The following is a 24,529-nucleotide window of genomic DNA, read 5'->3' on the forward strand; positions in this document are numbered from 1 at the left end:
AAGGATTTTAGGTTAAGGATCTATCTTTCTGGTGGTAGTTATAAGTTATTACACTTATTGCTTGAAATTGCTCCTTTTGCTGTTTTAATTTGTCTTATTTAATATAGTGGTCACTAACCATTTTGTCAGTTTAATGAGAAAACATAGTAGTTTTTACTGAAGACATTAAACACTTTATCCTTACTAGTAAAGTATTCTTATTGATTGCTTCTTATAATAATTCTTTTATTTATTTGTTTTTATTCTACCATCTGTTTCACCAAAAACAAAACTCCAGGTTTTAGAGTCTTTGCCAGAAGATGTAGGGTTTAACATAGAAATTAAATGGATCTGCCAACAAAGGGTAAGTAATTCTCTATGCAATACCTGTCCCCCCTTTTCCATTTTTAAAGTTTTTTGGTTTCTGTGTTTTTGTTTTAATGCAATTAAGTTAAACTGAAGTTTTTCAACTTTATCCATCAAAGTACAGTACTTGTTAGATCTTTTTACAAAAGCCTATGTTACACTAGCTAATATGTGAGTACTTTTTAAATTAATGATGCATTTATAATAGAAGTTTTGATTTACATACACCTGATTTGTACATTAATGAATGGGTTCTAGACAGATTTATAAAGTAGACAATATCTCTGATTTAGTTAATACTTTCTAATTCTTCATCTATATGTTTATTTTAAATAATTTTCTGAGCAGTTTTCTGTTGAGGAGCAGTAGTTAGTAATAGTTACCAGGAAAAGAAATTTCTTCAGCTATGCTTTAAATTGTTTCCAAATTTAGTCATTTCTTTTTTTCAGTAAATATTTAATAGAAAGCTGCTACAGTCTAGGCATTTTCTGAATACAGTGGATAAGCAGTGAACTTTAATAAGGTTCTGTATTCTTGGAATGTATCTTTTAGTTGAAGAAAACATGAGAATCATGGTGAGAGAGTTAGATTGAGGACAGGTATTGAAAGTAGTTTATTCAGGTGTCATAATTGGTCAGTTGGACTGATTGATGTCCTGTATTTTGTTTTGGTCAGAATATTCTGACTCTTCAAATCATGTCTGTCTGTCTGTTTGTTTATTTATGGTACCAGGGATTGAACCCAGGAGCACTTAACCACCACCAAGCCACATCCGCATTCCTTTTTTTATGTTTTATTAGAGACAGGTCTCAATGAGTTGCTTGGCCCTCACTAAGTTCCTGAGGCTGGCTTTGAACTCCTCCTGTTTCAGCTTCCCCAGTCACTGGGATTATAGGCATGCACCACTGTGCCTAGCTAATCATAGCTGTTAAGACAGGCTATGATGGTCCTGGTTCACATAGTAAATGCTGGTCTTGCATTCATCTGTGAATATAGGAAAGTTATATTTGGTTCATTCTATTGACTTTCCTATTCCAGTCTCCCTCCCTTCTTCCCACTCCACCCTGTTCAACCCAGTGAACCTCCCCTTGCCCTGCCCCTGCCCCTGAATTATTTAACTATTTTTAAAGGATAGTTGATAATGTCTGAGACCCAATGAAGAAGAATCACAACTGTTATTTTTTTAAATAAAGGATTGTTTATAATGTATAAGGTTATTTTGATGTTTGTTGTTTTTTGGTAAAATTAATAGGTTCTCATTTAGCAAATGAAACAGTTTTTATGAAGATTATATAATATTTTAAATCAGTAGATTATAATTTTTTAGAATTTTATCTTTTAACATTAAAGTGAAGCCTATTAATGATAGTGACTTTTTATATGAGTGTCTATACCTGAATTATGATTTCTTTGCCATCATTGAATAACTGTAGTCTTAGGTTACTTTATCTTTTCAGGTCTTTGACTTCCTCATCTGTGAAATCAGGGTTGGTTAAAAAGCATTAAGAGATAACACTCCATACCTGTTAGGGCAGTTGTTATCAAAAAGTCAAAAGATAAATATTGGTGAGATCATGCTTAGAAGAGAACTCTTATATACTGTTGGTGGAAATGTAGATTAGTGAAGCCATATTGGGGTTTCTAAAGAAATTAGAAACAGAAGTACCATATGATCCAGCAGTCCCTTTTCTGGGTACAAATTCAAAGGAAATTAAATCATTACCTTAGAGATACTTTTATTCATTATAGCATTATTTATTCATTATAGTATTCATGATAGCCAAGGTATAGAAACCACCTAAGTGCCCTTTGATGGACAATTGGATAATGGTCCATTTGTAAGTTGGAATATTTATTATTCAGCCCTTGAAAAGAATGAGCTCACATTCACATTTGCCACAAAATAGTTGAGCCTGGAGGACATTATATATTAAATGAAACAAGCCAGACACACAAAAATATTGTATGATCTTATTTATATGTGGGATCTGAAAACAACTTAAAATTCACATACATGAAGAGAAAAAACAGTGGTTACAGGGTTGGGGAGAGGAGGAGGAGGAGGAGGAGGAGGAGGCAATGGGGAGATATAAGTCAAAGGATAAAAATAAGAAGTCTAAAGTGCTCATGCACAACATGAGGGCTATATGTAATGATATTGTATGTATGCAAAATAAGTAGATTTGGGCTGCTCTTGCCACAAAAGGGAAGAGTATAGGGTGTATCTTGGTGGTAGGCAGCATGTGTGTTCAAGGCCCTTGGTTTAATCCCTAACTCCAAAAATAGAGGAAGAGGGGCAACTGTGTGAGATGATTGATATGATAACTTATTTCAATTTAGTAATCTTTGTACTGTCTTTATGTATTCCATAATATTCTGTAGTATGCTTTAAATGAACATAATAAAGTATATTTAGTAATTTTTGAAAAATATGAATTAGATGCTCTTTTTTTTTTGCATTCTGATTCTAAGGTGTGCAATGGCTTTTCCCCCCCCCCCCTACATAGGATGGAATGTGGGATGGTAACTTATCAACATATTTTGACATGAATATGTTTTTGGATATAATTTTAAAAACTGTTTTAGAAAACTCTGGAAAGAGGAGAATAGTCTTTTCTTCATTTGATGCAGATATTTGTACAATGTAAGTAATATTCAATATTTTCCTTCTGTCCTCTTAGATTGTAGCTAGCACTCAGTACAGATGGTGGTTGGAGGTTGGGAAGTTGTTCGGCTTTCCCTTGATTTGGCCTCAGTCAAGTTCCCTGTGTTTTCATGATGGCTTTCTGATGGTTTCCTGTGAAATCCTAGAGCCTCACACCCTGTGGGCTTCATGTACTTGTGTGTCATGCCCTTCTTAACTTATGTAAACCTTCCTGGGCTTTCTCGTTGCTCATGCCTGAGAGTATTTTATATTTTTCTTGAGTTAATGGTGGTTATATATCTGAGTAGTTCGACTGTTTTTATTTTGTTTCAATTTCTTCATGTTTTTAATAATTTCTAAAATTTCAAATCAATATTATAGTTATTGCCCCACAGAAAGTATCGTTTTGTCCTTTTTAGGGTTCGGCAGAAGCAGAACAAATATCCCATATTATTTTTGACTCAAGGAAAATCTGACATTTACCCTGAACTTATGGATCTCAGATCTCGGACAACCCCCATCGCAATGAGCTTTGCACAGTTTGAAAATCTTCTGGTAAGTTGTTTGAACTTCCACTGTTTTGCTTCTATTGTTTTGTATCTTACAGTGGTAGTAAATAAATAAGGTTTCATGTTTATCTACCTAATGGTTAAAGATTTGACTGTGTCATAAGCAAGTAGCTCTATTTAGAAATGAGGATAGCCATACAGTCAACATGTATGTTTACAAATCACTTACATATATTAGCACTCTGTTTTAACTGCATTATATATTGAAAAGAATAAGGGAAATTAGAAGGAAAAAAATCTAACATTTTCTTTCCTTGCCTCTTCACTCTAGAAAGCATTGACCCATAGAATAAGTATTTAACATTTATAGTAAACATATTACTTTTTCATGAACAACTAACTTTTCTTCTTTTAGGGGATTAACGCACATACTGAAGACCTGCTCAGAAATCCGTCCTATATCCAAGAGGCAAAAGCTAAGGGACTAGTCATATTCTGCTGGGGTGATGATACCAATGACCCTGAAAACAGAAGGAAATTGAAGGAATTTGGAGTTCATGGTCTAATTTATGATAGGTATTTGGTTTTCATAAAAAATTTCCACGAAATGTTAGGAAAAGTGTAGCTTTCATCTTATAAAATTATAAATAAAATTAAACTTAGTTAAAATTCTGTAGTTTGGCCTGAGGTTTATCTTGACATTTGTCTGTCAGTGAGTTTTTTCAAACTTTGAAGTGTATCAGTCAGTTGAGAAGCTTGCTAAAAATGCAAATGAGTAGGTCCTAACCCAGATGTACTAAATCATTATAGGGGTTAATGGTTACTGTCTGCCACCTGTTTTCTGTCTATACAGCTTTCTCAGTGGTCTCGTCATACTCTGTGTCTTTTCATATCGTCATATATTTCTAACATTGTATGTGTCCAACTCAAGACAGTTTCCCTGATCTCTAAACATTTATGTCCAGGAACCAATACCTATTCCTCCTTTCATCTTCCTGATTTCAACATAAATGAAAAGTGTGGTTGTTCCAGTTCCTCATATCCCAGATCCAGTGAGACAGAAAATCTTGTTGACTCTGACTTTAATAAGATATCCTGAGTCTGTCCCCTCACCGTGTTTGCTGTTGTCACTCAGCTGAATCAACTCATCTCAGTGTGCACATCACTGAAGTAGCCCGCACCCCGGTGATTGCCTCCACATTTGTCTATTCTCACACTGCAGCCAGTGGGAGGCTTTTAAAACCTGTGTCAGATCATTTTGCTGCTAACATGGTTTTCTGTGCCACCTAAAAGGAAAAGCCATAGTCCTTAGTAAGGGCCTTGTGTGAGCTGACCCCCACCCCCTTTCCCTGTACCACCTTTCATTCCTCATTCCGTTTCTGACGTTTTCTTCCACAACTTCCCCCATTTGCTGTTTCTCTTTTCAGAGAAAGATTTCAACCTGTTTACTGTGTTTCCTAACTTTTCTCCATGTCTTCTCACCATCTGACATACCACATATGCATATCATATGGTACTTGGCTATTTTTCTTCCTGACCCCTTTCTCCCCAACTCTTCCCCGCTTTCTGATGCACACAAACAAGAACATAAACTCCATGAGGGCAAAGCTTTTCCCTGTTTTATTTACTGCCTCCACAGGCTGGATGTGTGTAACACAGTAGGAACTCATATTTATTGTACTGGTCTTTTTTAATATATTTTTTTAAGTCGGCTTCCTGGCTTCCTGACTGACACTATCTTGAGAGACAGATTTCTTTAATGTAAAGAAGTTTGGGATTAGAAAGGATGTTATTAAGGTGGTAAAATTGTAGGCATGTAAAGAGGAAGTAATAAAATCCTGACTGGACCTGCCTTTCCTTGAATTTAGTTCGTATTATTATTTGTCCTATAAATTTATATCACTTTCTTAATAAAGCTTTCCCCCCACTATTTTGTCTGAATTAGTCTGGTTTTTAAATTATAGCCAAGATCCTCCCTTCCTTGTTAATGTTTGGTTTAATTTTGCATAAAACAATATGTTCTGTAACTTAAAAATAATTTCCAGCTAATTAGATGAAAATTAAAATTTTAAATGAACAATTTGAAGGAAGTGCTAGCTTGATCAAATCTTTGAAGATTTCGTATATGTGTACACACATAGATGTGTGCATATGTGGAGGAAGGAGTGATTTCAAATATTTTCAGGCAAGAACAGTGTACTCTGAGATTATGAATGTATGGCTTTATAAGATGTATGGATTTATAAATTTTTAGGCAGCTCCTTCATCTCATGGGCCTTGGTTATTGGCATCAAATGTTCACATATAATGGAAAACAGGAGGCACTAAAGGAAGTTCTTCCTGGCTTGGAGTCTTAAAAGAAGAATTAAGTTAGAAGTTAGTTGAGGATAGATAAGATAGACATTTTAGGTAGAGGCAAGAACATAAATCAGGGTAGGACTCTGAAAGTGTGGAGAGACAGAATGGCACCAACTTCTTCTTAGAGTCTGATAAGAGATAAATTAGATTATGTTAACTCTGGATTGTCTTTCTAATGTAACCAAAGAACTTCATGTATTATAATTTAAAAATTCAAATAGTTTTGTAAGGCTTATAATAAAAAAGCCTCAGTCCTTTGTTCCAATTCCTTTCACTGTCCCTGGCCATGTCCCTGCCTCCTTATTTATTTATTTTTAGGAGACCCCCTATTTCTCTCTCTCTCTCTCTCTCGTGCTGGGGATCGAACTAAGGACCTTGTGCATGCAAGGCAGGCACTGAGCTATACCCCAAGCCCTTACCTCACTATTTCTAATTAATGTTTATTGCTCTTATAGTTACATTATCAAATTTAGACATGAAGACAGTTTTTTAATGTTTACTGATTTGGAGCTATTTAGGATTGGCGTGGTAAGAGTGGGTGTTTTAGATTATTAAAAAACTATTTTACTCTTCAAAGGCATTAAAACACAGATTTCATATTTAATCATATTTTTGTGATATATAAACTGCATTCGATTTTCTAATATTTTGTTTGAGAGTTTTACATTTTTGATAATTAGTGAGATGACCTTTAATTTACCTTACTCAAATGGTTGTCTAGTTTTGAGATCAAGGATAGTACTGGTCTGATAGAATTGCCCTCTTTTTTTTTTTTTTAGATGATGGGTCTTAAACACAGGGCCTGATGCATGCTAGGCAAGTGCTTAACCACTGAGCTATCCACTGAGTTCCCAGCCGTCCAATTTTAGTAAATGGCTATTTATCAGTTTAGATGATTAAAATAGAACACAATACAGTAACAATACAACAGATACCTGTGTTTAAAATAAATACCATTATAATTTTACAGTCCCTTTCTTTCTGCTTCATACATAACCACTTACAAAATTATTTTTTCTTTAACATTTTTAGTTGTTGATGTTCCCAATACCTTTATTTTTGTTTAATTTATTTTTTTTATATGGTGCTGGGAATTGAACCCAGTGCTTCATGCATGCTAGGCAAGCACTCTTACCACTGAGTCTGACAACCCCAGCCTGATTTTTCTCTTAAAAATTTAATCATCTTTCTTTAAATAATTAGCCATTGAGTTTTACATAATTTTTAACTTCATACTTTATTTGGAAAATAGCTATTATTCATTTTCATGGCTGTATAACATTCCGTTCTGCTTTTTAAGAGCATTTATGTTGTTTCCAACTTTTTGTTATTATGCACAGTGTTGCTGTGAACTATTTATTTATCATCACCATCATCATCATTTTTGAAATATTGGAGATTGAACCAGGGCCTTACACATTCATGTTAGGCAAGTGCTTTACCACTGAGCTACATTCCTGGTCCTTGCTGTGAACATTACTAACCAGGTTTCCTGGAATATATGTATAAGGTTTCTTTTTTTTTTTTTTTTAATATTTATTTCTTAGTTGTAGATAGACACAATATTTTATTTATTTATTTTTATGTGGTGCTGAGGATCGAACCCAGGGCCTTGCGTGTGCTAGGCAAGTACTCTACCGCTGAGCCACAACTCCAGCCCCTGTATTAGGTTTCTCTAGGACAGTATCTTTTTTATTTATTTTTATGTGGTGCTGAGGATTGAACCTGGGTCTCACACATGGCGAGGCGAGCACTCTACTGCTGAGCCACAACCCCAGCCCTAGGACAATATCTTTCAGAACTTTTTGACCCCCAGTCTATTTTGCATTGCAATCCATGACACACATAGATATGTATATTTACGTATGTTTATCTATATAAACAAAATTAAAGAAATGTGCCTTGAATATTTCATATTCATGAGTATGTACTTGTTAAATGCAAATGTTAACTTCTAAACTGATTTTGTGACCCACTAGGTCTCTAGCCCAGCACCATCAGGCATCTGCCTGTGGGTCAGGCATTGGAAGTACAACAGGAACTATTGGAAGTACAACAGGAACAGCCTGGAGTGGGCTGTTCTGTATTTCCTGCTGCATTGTAGCCTACCATCAGTTCTCAGGAGTAGGGCCAAGCATTCTAATCCTGTCAGGTATTGTAGAAACTGCCTCAGTACATGGTGCAGATGTACTGAATTTAAGTAAGACTGGTTCATGCTTCCTAGGACACCTGTCCTTAGGTTACAGGGCTGCTAGAGTGGCAGTGGCTCTCTTGGAATGGTATCCTTAATATGCCTTTCTCTTTACTGGGATAGCGCCACTACAAAATTGGTTGACCTCTGTGGGCACAAGTGCCATCCTGAAAATTTTCCATAAGAATTTTAATCCCCCTGGTGCTAAAGATGGAACCCAAGTTCTCATACATGTCAGGCAAGGATTCTACCACTTAGCTGTATCCCCAGTCCTGTTCTTTCATCTTAAAAGCTTTCTAAACTGTTTGGAAATCCAAGGTTTCCTTCCATGGTACGGTTGGGACTTGCAAAGCTTATTGGACATTCTGGAGGTATGAATGGGGTTGCTGACCTGGTCTTTACTGTGGGGTGATGTCAGTAGATTTAGAACTTTACCCCCCGACACACATTGCCCCAGTCCTAGGAATTGAACTCTGTCACACTCTACCATTGAGACAGGGTCTTGCTAAGTTGCCCTGGCTGACATTGAACTTGAAATCTTCCTGCGTCAGCCTTCTGAATTGCTGGGAGATATATGCCACCATTCTTGGCAAGAACTTTACTTTTTGACTGATCAAATTCCTCATAAGAAAAATCTGTATATTATTCCTGGGGCATCCAACACTGGCTGCCAGGAATTAAATGAGGGAAGACAGGTGGGCGAGGGAGGATGTATCTGGTTTTAGTATTTGTAATATGCTGTCTCCAAATTCCCCTGGTACTGTAGCTGTGGTGGTGGTTTTATAAAATGCTCAAACCCCCACCTTATCTGGTTATATTCTTTTGTGTGTGTGTGTGTGTGTGTTGCTGGGGATTGAACCCAGGGCCTTGTGCATGTGAGGCCAGCACGCTACCAACTGAGCTGTATCCCCAGCCCCAATTATCTTCTATTCTAAGAGACATCCAGTTAAATTCAGAGTCTAGTGTGAAGGAGGCACAGCCTCAGCAGCTGGGAGTAGAGGAAGAAAATGCTTATTGCTACTCCACATCTTCACCTCTTCTTTTCTTTTTTTGCTCCCTTCCCTTTCATTTCAGTTTAAGAGGAATTTGCTGCTTTTAGCCTAGCCTTTTTGTTTTTCCTACTACTGGCTTGTGAACTGGTCTTTTTAGGTTGTACAGAGAAACTTCTAATTGTTCATCCATCTGGTTTTTTTAACCTTCAGTTTTATTGCTGTCTCTTTGAGTTTTTCTCATACTCATGGAGAGTGTGTGTGTGTATGTGTTACCAACGAATGAACTCAGTGCTCTACCACTGAGCCATGGAATGAACTCAGTGCTCTACCACTGAGCCATACCTGCCATACCCTCACCCTTTATATTTTGAGATAGGGTTTCACTAAATTATCCAGGCTGAACTTGTACTTGTGATCCTTCTGCCTCAGCCTTCCCAGTAGCTGAAGTGTGCACCACTGTATCTGGCATACTCATGCACTTTTAAAAAAAAAATTCATTATTTTTAATTTTATATATTTATGTTTGTGGTGCTGAGGATTGAACCCAGGGACTTGTGCATGTGAGAAAAGCACTGTACCAACTAAGCTATATCCTCAGCCCAGAAATTCCCTTTATTTTTAACAGAACATAGGAAGGGAGTAAAGTTAGATGGTTCTGTTCTTTCTGTCTCATACCTTGACCCAGAGGTCACTTTTCATTCCCTCACATGTCTAATTAACAAAATCTGTTGTACTAGAATCAGATATTTAAAGATGTTGTTTTTAAATCTTGTTTAATAACTTCTTACCAACTGTGATGTTTGTAAAAGATTCTCACATTTCCCTGTACAGTTACTTGGCTTTCAAGTGTGGTGTGAGAGGCCATCCTATCCTTTCTCTGCTGATGGGTGATGCCAGTGCTCCTATGAGTCATGGGAGACTCTTTCTGGGCTCTGTACTACACAGAGTTAGGGTAGTTCCCACACTGGGCAGTTTTTTTTTCAGTTCAATCTTCAGTGACTTTGAAGTCAGAACAGGGTATGAATTCTAGCTCTCCAAACATTTCCATTTTGAAATTAAGGCATTGCCAGTTGAATCACTTAAGTAGCAGATACTTTCAAAAGTCACTAGTAATCTATACATTTCCAATTCAATTGCTTTATAATCAGCTCTTTTGTATCAGGGATATGAAAAAGCAGTGCTGGTGTTCAGGGTTACTAGACTAGGAAGAAGAAAAATTTTAAATGTCTCTGATGCTTTTGTCTTTAAAAACAAAAGAAAAACTCAGTAATCTATGGATGTTCCAGACATTTTGTAAATGAATTCTCATGACAATGTTAAGTCAGGCAGTTCTTAAATAAGCCATAAAATTACACTATTTTATGTATTCTGTGTTTGTTTCATCATAGGATATATGATTGGATGCCTGAACAACCAAATATATTCCAAGTGGAGCAGTTGGAACGCCTGAAGCAGGAATTGCCAGAGCTTAAGAGCTGTTTATGTCCCACTGTTAGCCACTTTGCTCCCTCCTCTTTGTGTGGGGAGACTGGTATCAATGGCATTGATAATGTGGAGAATGCTTAGTTTTTATTGCATAGGCCATTTTGGGGCATGCACCGCTGTTCTGGATAATCAGTTTTCATCATTGAGCATTGTTTATGCCTTTTGGGTTTCTCAGTCCAATGAAGCAATAATGAAGTATTTCACTCTTTCACTACAGTTCTTGAAAAAATTTCAAATATGCTATTTAAATCACTTGGCCAGGTATAATTTCCAGTCAGTCTCTAGACAAGGAGAAAATTTATTGTTTGGTAAATATTTTTAAACTAAATATTTAAGCCTATAATGTTAAACAAATCTTCATTAAAAGCATAGACTTTGAAATTAACTATATAAATATTTCATATTTACTCTTAGAGCTTTTCATTTGATCAGGTCTGAAATCTTTAGCACTTGATGAAAGTGACTACGCATAATTATACCTGACCATGGAACAAATAAGTACCTCAAATGCATGCATTTGCACTGGTGATTCCAGCTGCACAAATGTTTGTGCCATCTGTGTATATAGGTATTTTTTACATGGATTGACATACACATACACCATTTTCATTCAGTTTAAACCTTGAGGCTGCTGCCATTTCCCTCACTTAACCAAACCAGCCTGGAGGTGAGCCTTGAAACTCATTTCATTTTTCAAAAGTTGTTTTGCATAAATGTTAAAATCTCAAAATGCTGCAGGGTAATTTAATGTATAAAATATTAGAAGTATGTGTTACATATGTAGTAGAGTAGATCACAATATATAAATTTGATTCAATGCATGCTTTAGGTTTTGAGCATGAAATTATACATGTTTACTATTAAGTCCTTGCATCTGTGGTGCTAGGGAAGTGTGAGAAGATGTCAAGGACTGAAAATATTTTGTTGCCTAAAACAAAAAACAACAACAAAAAAAACTAAGGCATTTAAAGTATGCTTATTTTAGGAGTCTCTCACTACCTATTTCACACTGTTGCTTTGTGGGTTTATTTTGTGTGCATATTGTACAGTAGTTAAATGTCCATGCAGAAAAATAAATGTCCTAGATTCTTACATTGATTTTCTTTATTGGTTAATATATATCATGCATGTAATTTATTTAGAAATGTGGAAGATCTTACTGAGTGTATATGCATGTTTTTAAGATTATACTAAGGTTGCTTTCATTAGAAGCAGATTGTATTGACATCTGTAACTTAAGAATGAATGTTAAATAAAATGACAGATTTATTTTCTTCATTATAAAATGGAATTTCAAGAAGTTATTACTTTTTTAGAATGGTTTTATAATGTTATGAGAAATCATCTACCTTTTACTGTGTGTTTTTCACAAGGCAGTTTATTCATACATTGACATAATTTTGGTAGTGTCTGAAAACCTAGAACTTGGAAATTACACATCATCTTTTTATTTTTTAAACTAAGCAATGCACTTTTGGTTAGATCTTAGTTGTATATAAAGATAGGGTTGGAAATCCTATGGTATTTTGACATTGATATTTAGTGAAAAATAGTCTAAGGATTCTATATACATTTCCCACATGGAATGGTATTTTTAATATTTTGTTTTGAATTGGACACAACAATTAAAGTAATTAGTGTACTTTACCTGCAAACCTTTGTACAATGCAGTGACCATTCCCTATTAGAACCTGATGGCCATATATGTGTGTTTCTGTTTCCATCCTATTGCCCTTCCTGGGCCTCTTTACTTCCATTTCCACTATGATGACTTGGGAACAGAGGGGATGCAGATCATCATGGGGGTGGGCAGAAAAGAGATGTCAGGAAAGGAGAGGGGAGTATGTGCTGCCAAACAATTTAATTTGCTGAGAGGAGCTTATAGTAACTACTTATGTTATACTTATTTCCTAGCCACTCATTTAATTTTCTATTTCTTCCTGACATACAAACCAGTGAGAGTAGAGGGTTAAAACAAATGTTTTTAGGGCTGAATCCAGGCCTCTGTGTCACCCTCTGTTAACGCTTAAACTGTGCTCCAGCCATGTAGTACTTGGGCTAGAACCTGCACATACCATGACCCCACATTACCCAATCTGTGCCCATCTGCCCTCTGCCCAGAAGTCCTGTTCTTCCCAGGCACGTTCTCCCTGATACACCTTCTGTGCCCTTGCCAAACCCCATCAGAGGAAGGAATCCAGTTTTTCAACAGATAATATTACGTTCTCATGTTCATCATGCTGTGCCTCACACTACATTCTAGGTAGACGTAGTTGATGTTTGCTCACCTACCAGGCTGCAGCCTCTTCAAGGGCAAGGTTCTTTATTACTAATTATTTTTATTTCCATAGTACATGGAACATAGTAGATAAAAAAATGTTGGAATTACTGGGTTATTGACAGTTGGGACAGCTTATTGATATCAATTTTGAAATGTAGAGTTAATGTTAAATTATTTTATAGTTTCTGGAAGTACAGTGAAATGTTTGATAAAATGCCGCCATTGTTCTCTGGTATTTTCTCCTCTCTGGGATTGTGTTCTGTAACTGCACTTCAAAGTGGGTAGTGTCTGAGGGCTACAGCAGCTGGCTTCCTGCCGCCGTGTACTTCTTTCCATTTTTGTGTGACACTTGTCTCTTCTCCCCTCCAAAGCCACACTTCCGCCTACCGCAGTGCCACTTTCCTTGTCTGAAATGCCTTCTCTGCCTTTCATCAGTATCCCGCTTGGGTGCCACCTCCTCCATAAAACTTGCCTCAGCTTTTGATCCGAATCCTGATGGAAACAAGTGCAGACAGCCTCTAAATCTCACTACTACGTTTTTCTGCTGGGTTAATAATACCAGAGAGGTTATCTGATTTACAAGGTTGGAACTAGAACCTGGATTTCATGACTTTTAATCCTGCATTCTTAAACTACGCTGCCTTCTGAAGTCTTGTGGAACTTGGCATGAGCTTTTTTACAGTCCAGCTCTCTTGTGTACTTTCTATACTTTCCCTAGTAAGATTGTAAGACCCATAAGGGCAGGCACTACTATGCTTAGTTATGAACTAGATAAATAACAGTGGTGGCAACAATCCTATTTTCCTAACTCTGGTTTCACAGTAAACATAGTTTTGTGAGGCGTGCTTGACTGTATTGTCTGGAGTCTGTCTGCTCACATGTTTGTGTGTGCATGTGTTTATATATTTACATCTGGAGTTTTTCCTCTGCCCCAATTGCTTGGAGTCAAGTATTTGACATGTTACCCTACCCAATTTCTGCTTCACTTTGAATGAGGAGAATTACCAGAATCCTTATTATTTCATTGATTTAAGTGGGACATAAGAAGTTGCTGCTTTGGTTAGAACTTGTGTGACCTGTGGAACAGGTTTTCTGTCTTGGTGATTTCTCTGTAGCTGTGACTGATTTGTGTCTTCCACAATATTACTGGTTTGATTCTCTAGGTTGATAATGGAGTCCTGTTAATTTAGACTTGTATAATTGATTTACTCCTGGGGTTATGTATTTTGGGGGTGGAAAGTTAGTTATTTATATTAGAAAAAAACTATTATTTTTGCATTCATGATTGGAAATGCATTCAAATATAACCTCTTAGTGGGCTTATACAGTTAGAGAAACAGATTTGAGATGCTTAAATGCAAGAGAGCTTATTAAGACTGCCATACCAAATGTGTGTTGGAAGTAATGGAGAGGGAATCATAGGTTGGAACAAAGACTTCATGAGCTCTCGAGCTCTTACAGAACAAGGTGGTGATCTGGACAGTTGTGAAAGCAGTTTGAGTAACTATGGCCAGGGTGTAGTTGTAGTGTTTTTTGAGGAATGAAGGAGCCATTTTGACAGTAGAGAAGATATTGTGAATACCAGATAGAGTCTTCGTGTATGTGTAGGAGAAAATAAGCTTGTTAATGATTTTAAAGAAGGAAAGTGACATGAAGGGGAAGTGTTTAAAAATAATGAGGAAAATAGTTCAGGAATAATAAAAGAAGTACTTTAATTATTCTGTCTAGTCCTCTATTATATTAATCCAATATACTTCTATCCATTTCCTCAAATGGAAAACAGAAATGTGGGTGGGTAAACTTCAGAGACTAATTTGAAAATTCAAATGACATAATTTCAAAGGGAGGAACGTAATAAAGGCTTAGCAAAAGTTCAGCAGTATCTGATTTCAAATGTCTCTCTGCAACCCAGACCTCTCCCCCAAGTTCCAAATTCACCTATCCAGCCCTGTCCCCACCTCCACTTAGAATGAGCGGTTATCTCTTGCTTACTGCACTTCAGCGAGGCCCTTTATCCTTCCCTGTTTTCATCACTCTGCTCCCATCCCGCCCCTTCCCTTGTGCTGTGGCACATGGACTCCTCTCTGATTTTTCTCCTAGTGAATCCATATTCTTTTTTTTTTTAAATATTTATTTTTTAGTTCTCGGCGGACACAACATCTTTGTTTGTATGTGGTGCTGAGGATCGAACCCGGGCCGCACGCATGCCAGGCGAGCGTGCTACCGCTTGAGCCACATCCCCAGCCCCGAATCCATATTCTTAATGTGCCTTGTATTATGATATGTGATAGGGAAGTTGCCCAGATTTTTTTTATTTTTAAAAATTTCATAACATATCTTTGATAATTTGAGAATCAGCTTGTCAAAAGACAGAAAAATCTAAGTCCCCATGGGATTTTGGTCTGCTTGTATTGGTTGGCTATGTTGAAAATATGAGGGATAGATTGTTTAAAAATATGATGTTCTATTCAGAACACCGTATGTCTGATTTATTCAAAATGTTTTCCAGTAAAATGAGTTTTTGTTTAGATGTTGTTTGCTTTTTAAAGTTCATTTTTAGATTTTAAGTTTTTGGTACTGAGGGTTGAACTCAGTGCTTTATCTGAGCAATATCCCTAGATTTTTTTTTTCCCCCAGACAGGTAGTTAACCCAGGCTGACCTTAAACTTACTGAGCTGCTGCTGCTGTAACCTCGCAAGAATTGCTGGCATTGCAGGTGTGTTCCACTGTGCCCTCCTATTCTTAGAATTTAAAATAATACTCAAAATAGGTTTTTAAAATTTTGTTTTACATTTCCTCAAATACTTCAGTTACAAGCAGTAAATTTTTGTTAATTGGTCATAGCTGTAGCTACATTGCTGAATGCATTTTTTTGTTTCCATTTTTAAAAATATATTTTTAGTTTTTGATAGATCTTTATTTATTTTTATATGTGGTGCTGAGAATCGAACCCAGTGCCTCACACGTGCCAAGCAAGTGTGTTACTGCTGAGCCATAGCCCAGCCCCTTGTTTCTAATTTAAAAAATTATTTCATTAGCTAGTAGCAATCACAGGCATCCTTGTTTTGTTTTTCCTGATTATCATGGGAATGGAAGCTGTGCAAACTCTTCTCTTTCTTTTAGTAAAAATGTGATAAGAATTTGAGTTGCCTATTAGACATCTCAGTTGAAAGGAGGGATAAGTGTGTGTACTGTGTGTTGCATTTGAGGTAATTTCCTCTGTTCCAATTTGCTAGTATACTGTTTATTGTTTATTTTAGACACTAATTAAGCCATACATTTTTTTCCAAATTTTCTAATTGATTCTTCTTTATGTACATCCAATTTTATTTCATTCCTTTCTTTTTTTAAAAAATAGTTCAAAGTCTTTTTTTAAATTAAAGTGTAACTTCTATTTATCTCTTTGAATACCCTCAACTTTTGTTTTAAATCTTTTTCAGGATGTTCAGATTGTTGATTTTATTGGTTTTTCTCTTAGCATGTCATTTCCTCATGTGTGTTGTCATTTTGTGATTGTGTTTTTGTCTCTTTCCTTCCCTCTTCTAACTTCCGCCTTGCGATTGCCTCACTGGAAAGCTCCAAAACCCGATCTGAACCCAGTTAAATGATTTATAACTGGTAGTTGGTGAAGGACACCTGGGACATTGCACATCACCTTAGTGTCATCAGATGGCTTCATTTTGGTTTTTGGCCCAAGAACATTTTTATATTCTATTTTGGTCAATTTTGTTTTATCTTTTTATAATTTGTCCATTTTTCTTGGGCATAATTTTCTACTATGAGAGGCAGAATCTGTTGCTTACACCCAAGAAAATTAGATTTATATACTATGTACTCTATTAGACGCATATGTATGCATCTGTAGTGTATTCAGAGCCAAGACGTGCTTATTTGGCATGATTCTCTGATCATTATAACACTGTTAGAAATCACTACCATCCTAGAGGAGTGTGATATGGGTGCCGCCTTCCCTCAGGAAGCCCAGATTAAAAACATAACTGTAGTGGAGAGATTTGTGGTTCTGCAGCTGTTGAGTGCCTGCTTTCTTTTGGGAGCAGCATTTCCTTTTTGGGAATTCTCTCTCACATGTTGGGTGTAGTCTTTAAGAGCTGTAAGACAAAGTGCCTTCCTTTCCACCAACGAAGGACTAGGCACATCAATGGAGCCAGACCCACTGAATCTCTGAACTCTCCTGGATCATTATGTCTTCATCAGAACAGCCAGAAGCTAGAACAAGTACTTTGACTGTTTCCATTCCAGGATGTCAAGTGAATTTTGCCATGAAACCCATTAGATCATCTTGACTCATCCTTTCTGACCTCCAATTCTATGAGATCTTTCACATCCCTCTATCAAACTGCTTTCTTTTAATATCATTTAGAGGCAGATTCTGTTGCCTATCCCCAAGAAAACTTGGCTGATAGAATATGTCCCCTTGCAGACATAGCTGTGTATCTACAGGTACTTACATGTTCAAATGTGGATTTCATATACTTGCTTCAGTTCAGCAGCTTGCATTTTCTCCCCACGAGATAATCTATGTAATACTCAGTATTAGCAGGAAGCATTTATTAATTCAAGTAAGTTCTAATCTGACTAGCTGTGGTGATGAGGTAACAACTGGCAGACTCAGTTGTTCAAGTGAGTTCAAGTGCTCTTGCTGTATTAAAAGCAGAATGGCCAGAGTGGCTCTGTCTCATAAGCATTCTGCTTCCCTGTTGCATCACAGCCTTGTCTCCAGCATCTTTCACCAGGGCCTTCCTGTCCTATTCTGCTGCTCACTAACTCCAAAGTCACTAGTACTTTGCTTCCATCTCCATCGTTTTTCTTTTATTTCACCTCTCCTTGCAAGACACTCCATAGCCTTGGAGCCTTTTATGAATACCCTAGCCTAAGCACAGTGCCTTTCCTTCCCCTCTCTGAATTTGCAGAGTAGCTGGCTATGCTTCTCTTCATAGTTGCTTGCCTTGTTACTTTTTGTCTGAGTCCAAGAATAATGAGATTGCTTTGATGGTATGAATATTTTATCTCCCAGGTGCTGTGGTCAGAGAGGCTTGTGTGTTTTGAGTGCTTATTATGGCATTATATCTGTGCCCTTTGGTCCATTAAATGATTGTACACACACACACACGCACTTCTCGTTACACATCGCTAATGATATATAAAAAGTTAGGTGCCCAATAAGGGATTGGACCCACTTCTACCTCAGAAACCTGCTTCCTGAAAGTTCTAGCATGTAACCATCTTCTTAGCATCTCTCACCCAGCCGCAGACACTTACCTTCTCATGCCAACCTGTCTTGTCTTCCCACTTCATCCTTTTCCAGACTTTCTCTTTTGCCACCCCTCTAAGTTATCTTTTTTTTTTTTCTTTCTTTTGGTACCAGGGATTGAACCAAGGGGTGCCCAACCAATGAGAAACATCCCCAGCCCCTTCTATATTTAATTTAGAGTTAGGGTTTCACTGAGTTGCTTAGGGCCTAAGTTGTTGAGGCTGGCGTTGAACTCTGGATCCTCCTGCCTCAGCCTTCCAAGCCACTGCAATTAAAAACATGCACCACCATGCCTGGCTTATTTCTAAATTTTAGTTGTAAAGGACACAGTACCTCTTTATTTATTTTTATATGGCACTGAGGATTGAACCCAGTGCCTCACATGTGCTAGGCAAGCACTCTACCTCTAAGCTATAACCCTGTTTCTGGCTCTAGGTATCTAAAGGTATTTATTGTACCTCTAGCACCTAGTAATTAGAGAAGACAGCATCATCTACCTTAGGTTAGCCAGTGGGTGACATCCAATGGATGGTCTTGGCTGTATTCCCATAAAACTGTTTACAAAAATAGGCCGTAAACTGAATTTAGCTCAAGACAGTATTTTGCAAAACCCTGGTACAAAGGCAAATCAAAATTAGTGATTGCCTAGAGCTATACAATTAAAATATGACCCAGGGGCTGGGGATGTGGCTCAAGCGGTAGCGCGCTCGCCTGTCATGCGTGCGGCCCGGGTTCGATCCTCAGCACCACATACAAACAAAGATGTTGTGTCCACCGAGAACTAAAAAAATAAATATTAAAAAAATAAAATAAAATATGACCCAGCAATCACACTCCTGATATTTATCTCAGAGAAATAAAAACTTGCATCCACACAAAAATATGTACATGATTGTAGCAGCTTTATTTGGAGGAGCTCCAAATTAGAAATAACAAAAATATTCTTCTATAGGTGAATGGTTCAAACTGAAACATCTAGACCATGAAAAAACACTCAACAATAAAAAACAATGAACTGGGCTGCGGCTGTAGCTCAGTGGCAGAGTACTTGTGAGCCTGTGTGAGGTACTGGGTTTGGTCCTTAGCACCACTTAAAAATAAACAAAGGCATGGTGTCCATCAAAAAAAAAATTTTTAAAAATAAAGTAATGAACTATGACACTTCAGAACATAGCAACTTGAAAACATCTCAATGGCATTGCATTGAATAATAGAAAACCAATATGGAATCTCAAGGATCATGTATTATATGATTACATTTGCATAACTTTGAGGTAACAAATCAGAAAAGTGGAAAACAAATTAATAGTTTCCAACTGTTAGGGATGTCATGCAAGGGGTGGAGCTGGTTCTAAAAGTACAGCAGGTGGGAGACCTTTGTAGTGATGGAATTGTTCTAGATCCTGAATGTAGTGAGGGTTGTGTTGTCTGATTCAAAGACACAGAACTAACTACATAACCTTGTGCCAAATGTCAATTTTTAGGTTTTTATGTTTCTACTAGGATTATTTAAATGGAACCATTGGGGAAAATTGGGTGAAGGGTATATCTTTGCAACTTCCTGTGAAACTATTTCGAAAAAAAACTGTATACATGTATGTATATAGAGAGAAAATGAAAAATTTCCACATTACTCTTTAGCATTTTACAACTTCATTTTTAATGACTAATACTTCTGATGGTTCTGTTAACATTTTTAATTTCCTGCTTCCTTTTAAATGACTCAGGAGTGGTAGCTTGCAGTTTATCTTGGGGAAAATTGGGCCATGAGGGCTTCCCTCTTTGGAGTCTCTAAGAAGTATTCCCTGTGTCCCAAGAGCTTGGAGCCCTCTTGTGCCCGAAACAAGGAAGGCATCAAAGACTTAAGGGATGAAGTGAGAACAGATAAGCCAATCTGAAAGAGACTCCAGAGAGGACAGTCTTGACACTAATGGATGTCTGTGACCTAAAACATATCGTCCTGATACAATTACAAAATAAAATAACCAAAACCCTGCATTTGTTGCCACTAGAGCCTAACCTAGTTCTCTGTCAGTTTATAAACAAAGGGACAGAATCAAGCATTTATCCTCCCTTTGTGTTTCAGTTGTATTTCAGGAAAATCAAGGAGTTAATAAGGAAAATGTTTCCTTTATGGAAGAATTCCAACTAAAAAAAGCAAAGGAATGACAGAATTAGACAAATTGTCACCTTGTAAACATCAGTGGAACAGTGAATTGTAGGCAATGGTTGTCCAGAGATTCTTGAACCACAAAGTGAGAAGTTTATGGTGAGGAATGAATGTGACCCCTGCCTGAACCTCCTGAACATTTTGGCTTTGGCATCAGCAAGAGTAACAAAGTTTTTATGTGCCTTCTGGCACATGGCCGTAGCAAAAGCACAATATCTATTATCAGTTCTTTCCTAAACAGCTAAAACTGAATGTGAGTATGCCTTTCCCTGTACAGGAAATACAGGGAAAAGAGGACACCATAGGTCATAGATGACACTAAAGGATGCAAAAAGCCATACAGAGGACATGGAACATTCTAGAAGGCTCTCTGAAAGACGTGCATTTTGGATTCACATTGTGGAAAGGGAAGAGTCATGTCTGTTTGGCTAAAGTTCTCTAAACATAACTGGTATATGTTCTGATAGCAGATCCCTAGAGTGTGTCAGTTTTCCTTATAAGAAAGTAATCAAGAGATGTGCTCCTTCTAAAGAACTGGGGTAGTGTGAGGGGGCAACTACAGGAAATGGCCTGGGTAGAAGATCTACCTTCTTTCACAAATGCCTTCAAAAACATTCAAAGTGAAATCAGCAATTTTTATACAAGCCTTAATATGCATATATGCATGCAGTTTGAAAAATGCCATCTTTTCATCTGCTATCAACTTAATGGCAGGAAGGGGAGCTACCAGCTGTTGATGGAACACCAGAAAGTCCCCAAGACACCTGGAAAGGATTACTGGGAGTAGGAGAGAGTTCTGGTGTGGGATATGATCCTGCAGGTGCTGGGGGTAGTCAGGCTCCTGGTAGCCCCATGTCCCATGAAACGCGTTGCTGCTTCTGATGCTTGCTGAGGAGCAACAGTGAGATATGGCCCTGGAGATGGCTATGTAGTACATTAGGGAAAGGATACGGTCCTACCGATTCTGATGCACAAAGCCCAGAAGACATGAATCCCTGTGGCCCTAAAAGACCAGCTCCTGCTGAATCTGGGTGCACCATAAGGTATATCTGCAAAGGGCATATTTTATATAATATATAGCTGTATGGGGTCAGGGCCTGGCATGGATCAGGCTGGGTAAAAATCACCAGAAGGGGGCCATGATGATCCTGAAGGAGGAAAGGGCCCTGGGGGTCCTGGAGGGGGTCTGGTGGGAGGCACAGAAGGAGGCATTTCTGTTGGCGCTGGTCCAATAAGCACAGTGGAGGGTGTAGCACTTAGTGGAAGTCCAGATGGCACAGAAGGGTTGGAGCCTGGCCAGCCTGGAGGAGGATGGAGAGCTTCTGTGTTGTTCACAGTAGGGGTTTTGGCAGGAGAGTGTTCAGAAAATGTATCAGTCATTTTCCTGGCAAGATTGGAGCCCACTACAGGGTATAGTGGCACAAATGGGTCCAAGGAAAGTGGGTGCTGAAGAATGGGGTACAGCCTGGCTGAGGGCAGGGTGCAGGGACACCTGTAGGGAGGCATGGGGTTTCTGGAGGGAAGTGGAATGCAGAAGCAACCCAGGGTTGAACTGTGATAATCAGGAGTTTATTTGTGTTTTCTTAGCTAACTAGGGGGAAAAAAAAGGAAGAATGATTCATCTGATGCAATTTCCCCTTTTTCCTTCTCATTGCAATTTAGGCTGTTGGTTAATTTATGGGCAGAGAGCACTATGCTGAGGGTATGAACTGGAGATTTGCCTATTCACCAGTTGACCTAATGCAGCTGGGTATTGTGGGTGGTTCAGTTCAAAAGCCTCTCACTCAACATTTTGTTCATTGTAACAAGATTCCAAGTGTGCAGGGAAATGTTTGCAATGAGACAGGAATGAGGTGAGGGTGAGCAGAAGGTAGAAAATTCTGGATGAGCAGCTATAGTGTCTCTGAATGATGAATGTGGTAACGTCAGTCTAGTTTCTGGATTCTTGTACTACCTATAATCTGGTGTGTGTCCAGAGTAAATACGGTCATTGTAAAATTATATTAAGTCAAATATCATTAGATAATATGCACTTTCAAAAAAAATCACCTTTAAAAATGAATTGGGAGTTATTTATGCCATGGCTATTCAAAATGACGAACGTGACTATGAATTGATCTCTAATTGGTATACAATTATTTGATCTCAGAATTCATAGTCCATTGTCTTAAATACCATCTATATGCTGAAGATGCTCAGATCTATGTCTCTAGGTTCATCTTTCCTTTGAACCAGAGACTCCTGTTGCCAATTGCCTTTTTAAGATCTCTAGTTGGAGGTCTAACTGGAATCTCAAACTTCACAAATCCCAATGGGAACTCATGTCCTCCCTCTGTGCACCCCAACGTTTTACCAGCTGTCTCCCCTATCTGATGACATGTAACTCCATCCTTCAAGTTTGCTCAGGTCAGAGCTTAGAGTCACCCTTGACTCCTCTTTTACTTTCAGACCCCACTTCCAATCCATTAGTAAATCCTGTCGAGTTCTTCTCCCTGCCCCTTTTGACAGAGTGAATTGGGATTCCCAACTAGCACTGGGCCTCCTACCTACCTGAAAAAATTCATGGCCTCAATACCATGTCTGTTTTGAGAAAATCAGGACTTACCTCTTTATGACTGACTGTTGCCTTTGCTTATTCATTCCAGGCACCACGAGACTCCCAAGACTCCCTGGTGGTCCCTCAACCTTGAGGGACTTGTCCCATAGGACTGTGCATCTAACTCTCTGACCCCTTCTTCCATTCCTGACCATCCCTAGAGCCTTCCTCTGGGCTGCTTGGTCATTTGTCAGTGAAATGCCATATGTCTTCTACCTTTTCTTTTTTGGTGCATCATTCCTGGAGATACTGTAATCTGTTTGATGCATGGAGTATACAGAGCAGGCTATTCCATCTCCTATTTCCAAAAATCCATTTAATGTATTGTCCTTGGGTAGAGGACATATCAGATACTAAGCTGATAAGAACAGAAACAACATTTGATCTTAGCCAAAAGGCTGAGAAGCAATCTCGACCTTTCCCCTCCATGGTCCCTTCATCTTTCTCTAGGCTAGCACTGAACAAGAGAATGGTAGTGAGAGCCATATAGGCCTCATTCCAAATCTTCTAGTAGTAAATAAGAAAAAAAGTTGAAAGGTGAAATTAATTTTAATAACATTTTATGTAACCCAATATATTTCAACACACAAAAACTATAAAAATATTAGCTATTTTATATCCCCCACACTAACTCTTTGAAATCAGCAATGCATTTTATAGGTAGAGCACATCTCAGTTTGGATTTCCAACAGTTACAATGAAATGAAATCCTACCAAATCAATAAACCTATGTTTAAGAGAAAAACATTTGTTATAGTATGGATCTGGAATGTTCCCCAAAGGCCCATGTGTTAAAGGTGTGGTTCTCTGCTTGGTGTTATTGGAAGGGATTGGAACCTTGAAGAGGGTCTAGTAGGAGTTCTTGGGGTCACTGGGGAGGTAGCCTTGAAGAGAATGGTGGGACCCTGTCTGGTCCTCTCTTCCTTTCTTTGCTTCCTGACTGCCAGGAGGTGAGCAGCTAGCTCCACCACATACTCCCTGCTATGATATGCTGCCTCACCACAGGCCCAAAAGCAATGGGGCCAAACAACCATGAACGGAAATCTCTGAAACAGCCAAAATAAACCTTTCTTCCTTATAAGTCGATTACTTCAGATCTGTGATACAGTAACTGAAAGTTGACTAATACAATATTTTACTCTGATTCAGTTTTTAACTGAATTTGAATTAAGTTCTATTGAAAGTTCAGTTCCTCGGTCACACAAGTCACCTTTCCATTGTTCAGTAGTGGATGTGGCTGACTTCACAGCTCTGACTGCAACCTCTTTTTCCCTTCTCGTTCTCTCAGAATGCTGATGTCTTCTTTCATGCCCTGTTTGCATATCCATGGGCCTAAAGGTGGCTGTCTTCCTCACCATTCATTGCTCCTTTCCTGGAACATTCTCCCTGCTGCTATGATACCCCATTTCTCCCACCACCTTCCTGGTGACAGTCATCTACCAAAGCCTGCAGAGGACTTTCTTCCTTGAAGGTTCACTTCCTGCCTCACTGTCACTTTCTCTAACACTCTCTGTTTGGTGATGTCAATATCTTTGTAAATAACATTTCCAATATCCTGGCATCTCGGTTCTCTGCCAAAGATCTTGTCTTCTCAGCCATTCATTCCAATGGTCATTTCCCAGACCTGTCCTGACAAATACTGACAGCTTTCCCTAACAGAAATCTTGTGCATCTTGCTCCCTATCA

General features: G+C 38.1%; 1 protein-coding gene, 1 non-coding gene and 1 pseudogene across 3 annotated transcripts in view; 1 reads left to right on the forward strand and 2 right to left on the reverse strand.

The window, feature by feature from the left end:
- The window catches only part of Gpcpd1 (glycerophosphocholine phosphodiesterase 1), a 52,443-nt gene extending 40,633 nt beyond the window's left edge, over positions 1-11,810 (forward strand). For both annotated transcript variants that reach the window (XM_046433102.2, XM_046433103.2), the window contains exons 16-20: positions 278-343; positions 2,853-2,989; positions 3,409-3,544; positions 3,914-4,074; positions 10,428-11,810. In XM_046433102.2, coding sequence (XP_046289058.1) covers positions 278-343; positions 2,853-2,989; positions 3,409-3,544; positions 3,914-4,074; positions 10,428-10,605 — 678 coding nt within the window. In that variant the 3' untranslated portion in view covers positions 10,606-11,810. The remainder of the gene's footprint in view (positions 1-277; positions 344-2,852; positions 2,990-3,408; positions 3,545-3,913; positions 4,075-10,427) is intronic.
- A 9,141-nt stretch (positions 11,811-20,951) lies between these two features.
- LOC124085353 (MAPK-interacting and spindle-stabilizing protein-like) lies at positions 20,952-21,753 on the reverse strand (annotated as a pseudogene).
- Positions 21,754-23,067: 1,314 nt separating this feature from the next.
- LOC124085992 (U2 spliceosomal RNA) lies at positions 23,068-23,253 on the reverse strand. The gene has a single exon (XR_006849668.1). It is a non-coding gene; the product is annotated as a U2 spliceosomal RNA (small nuclear RNA).
- Between the last annotated feature and the right edge of the window lie 1,276 nt (positions 23,254-24,529).

This window comes from Marmota monax, unplaced genomic scaffold, assembly GCF_021218885.2.
Source record: "Marmota monax isolate L192 unplaced genomic scaffold, Marmota_monax_Labrador192_F-V1.1 WCK01_AAM20220418_F8-fsc00014, whole genome shotgun sequence".
NCBI classification, from domain to species: Eukaryota; Metazoa; Chordata; class Mammalia; order Rodentia; family Sciuridae; genus Marmota; species Marmota monax.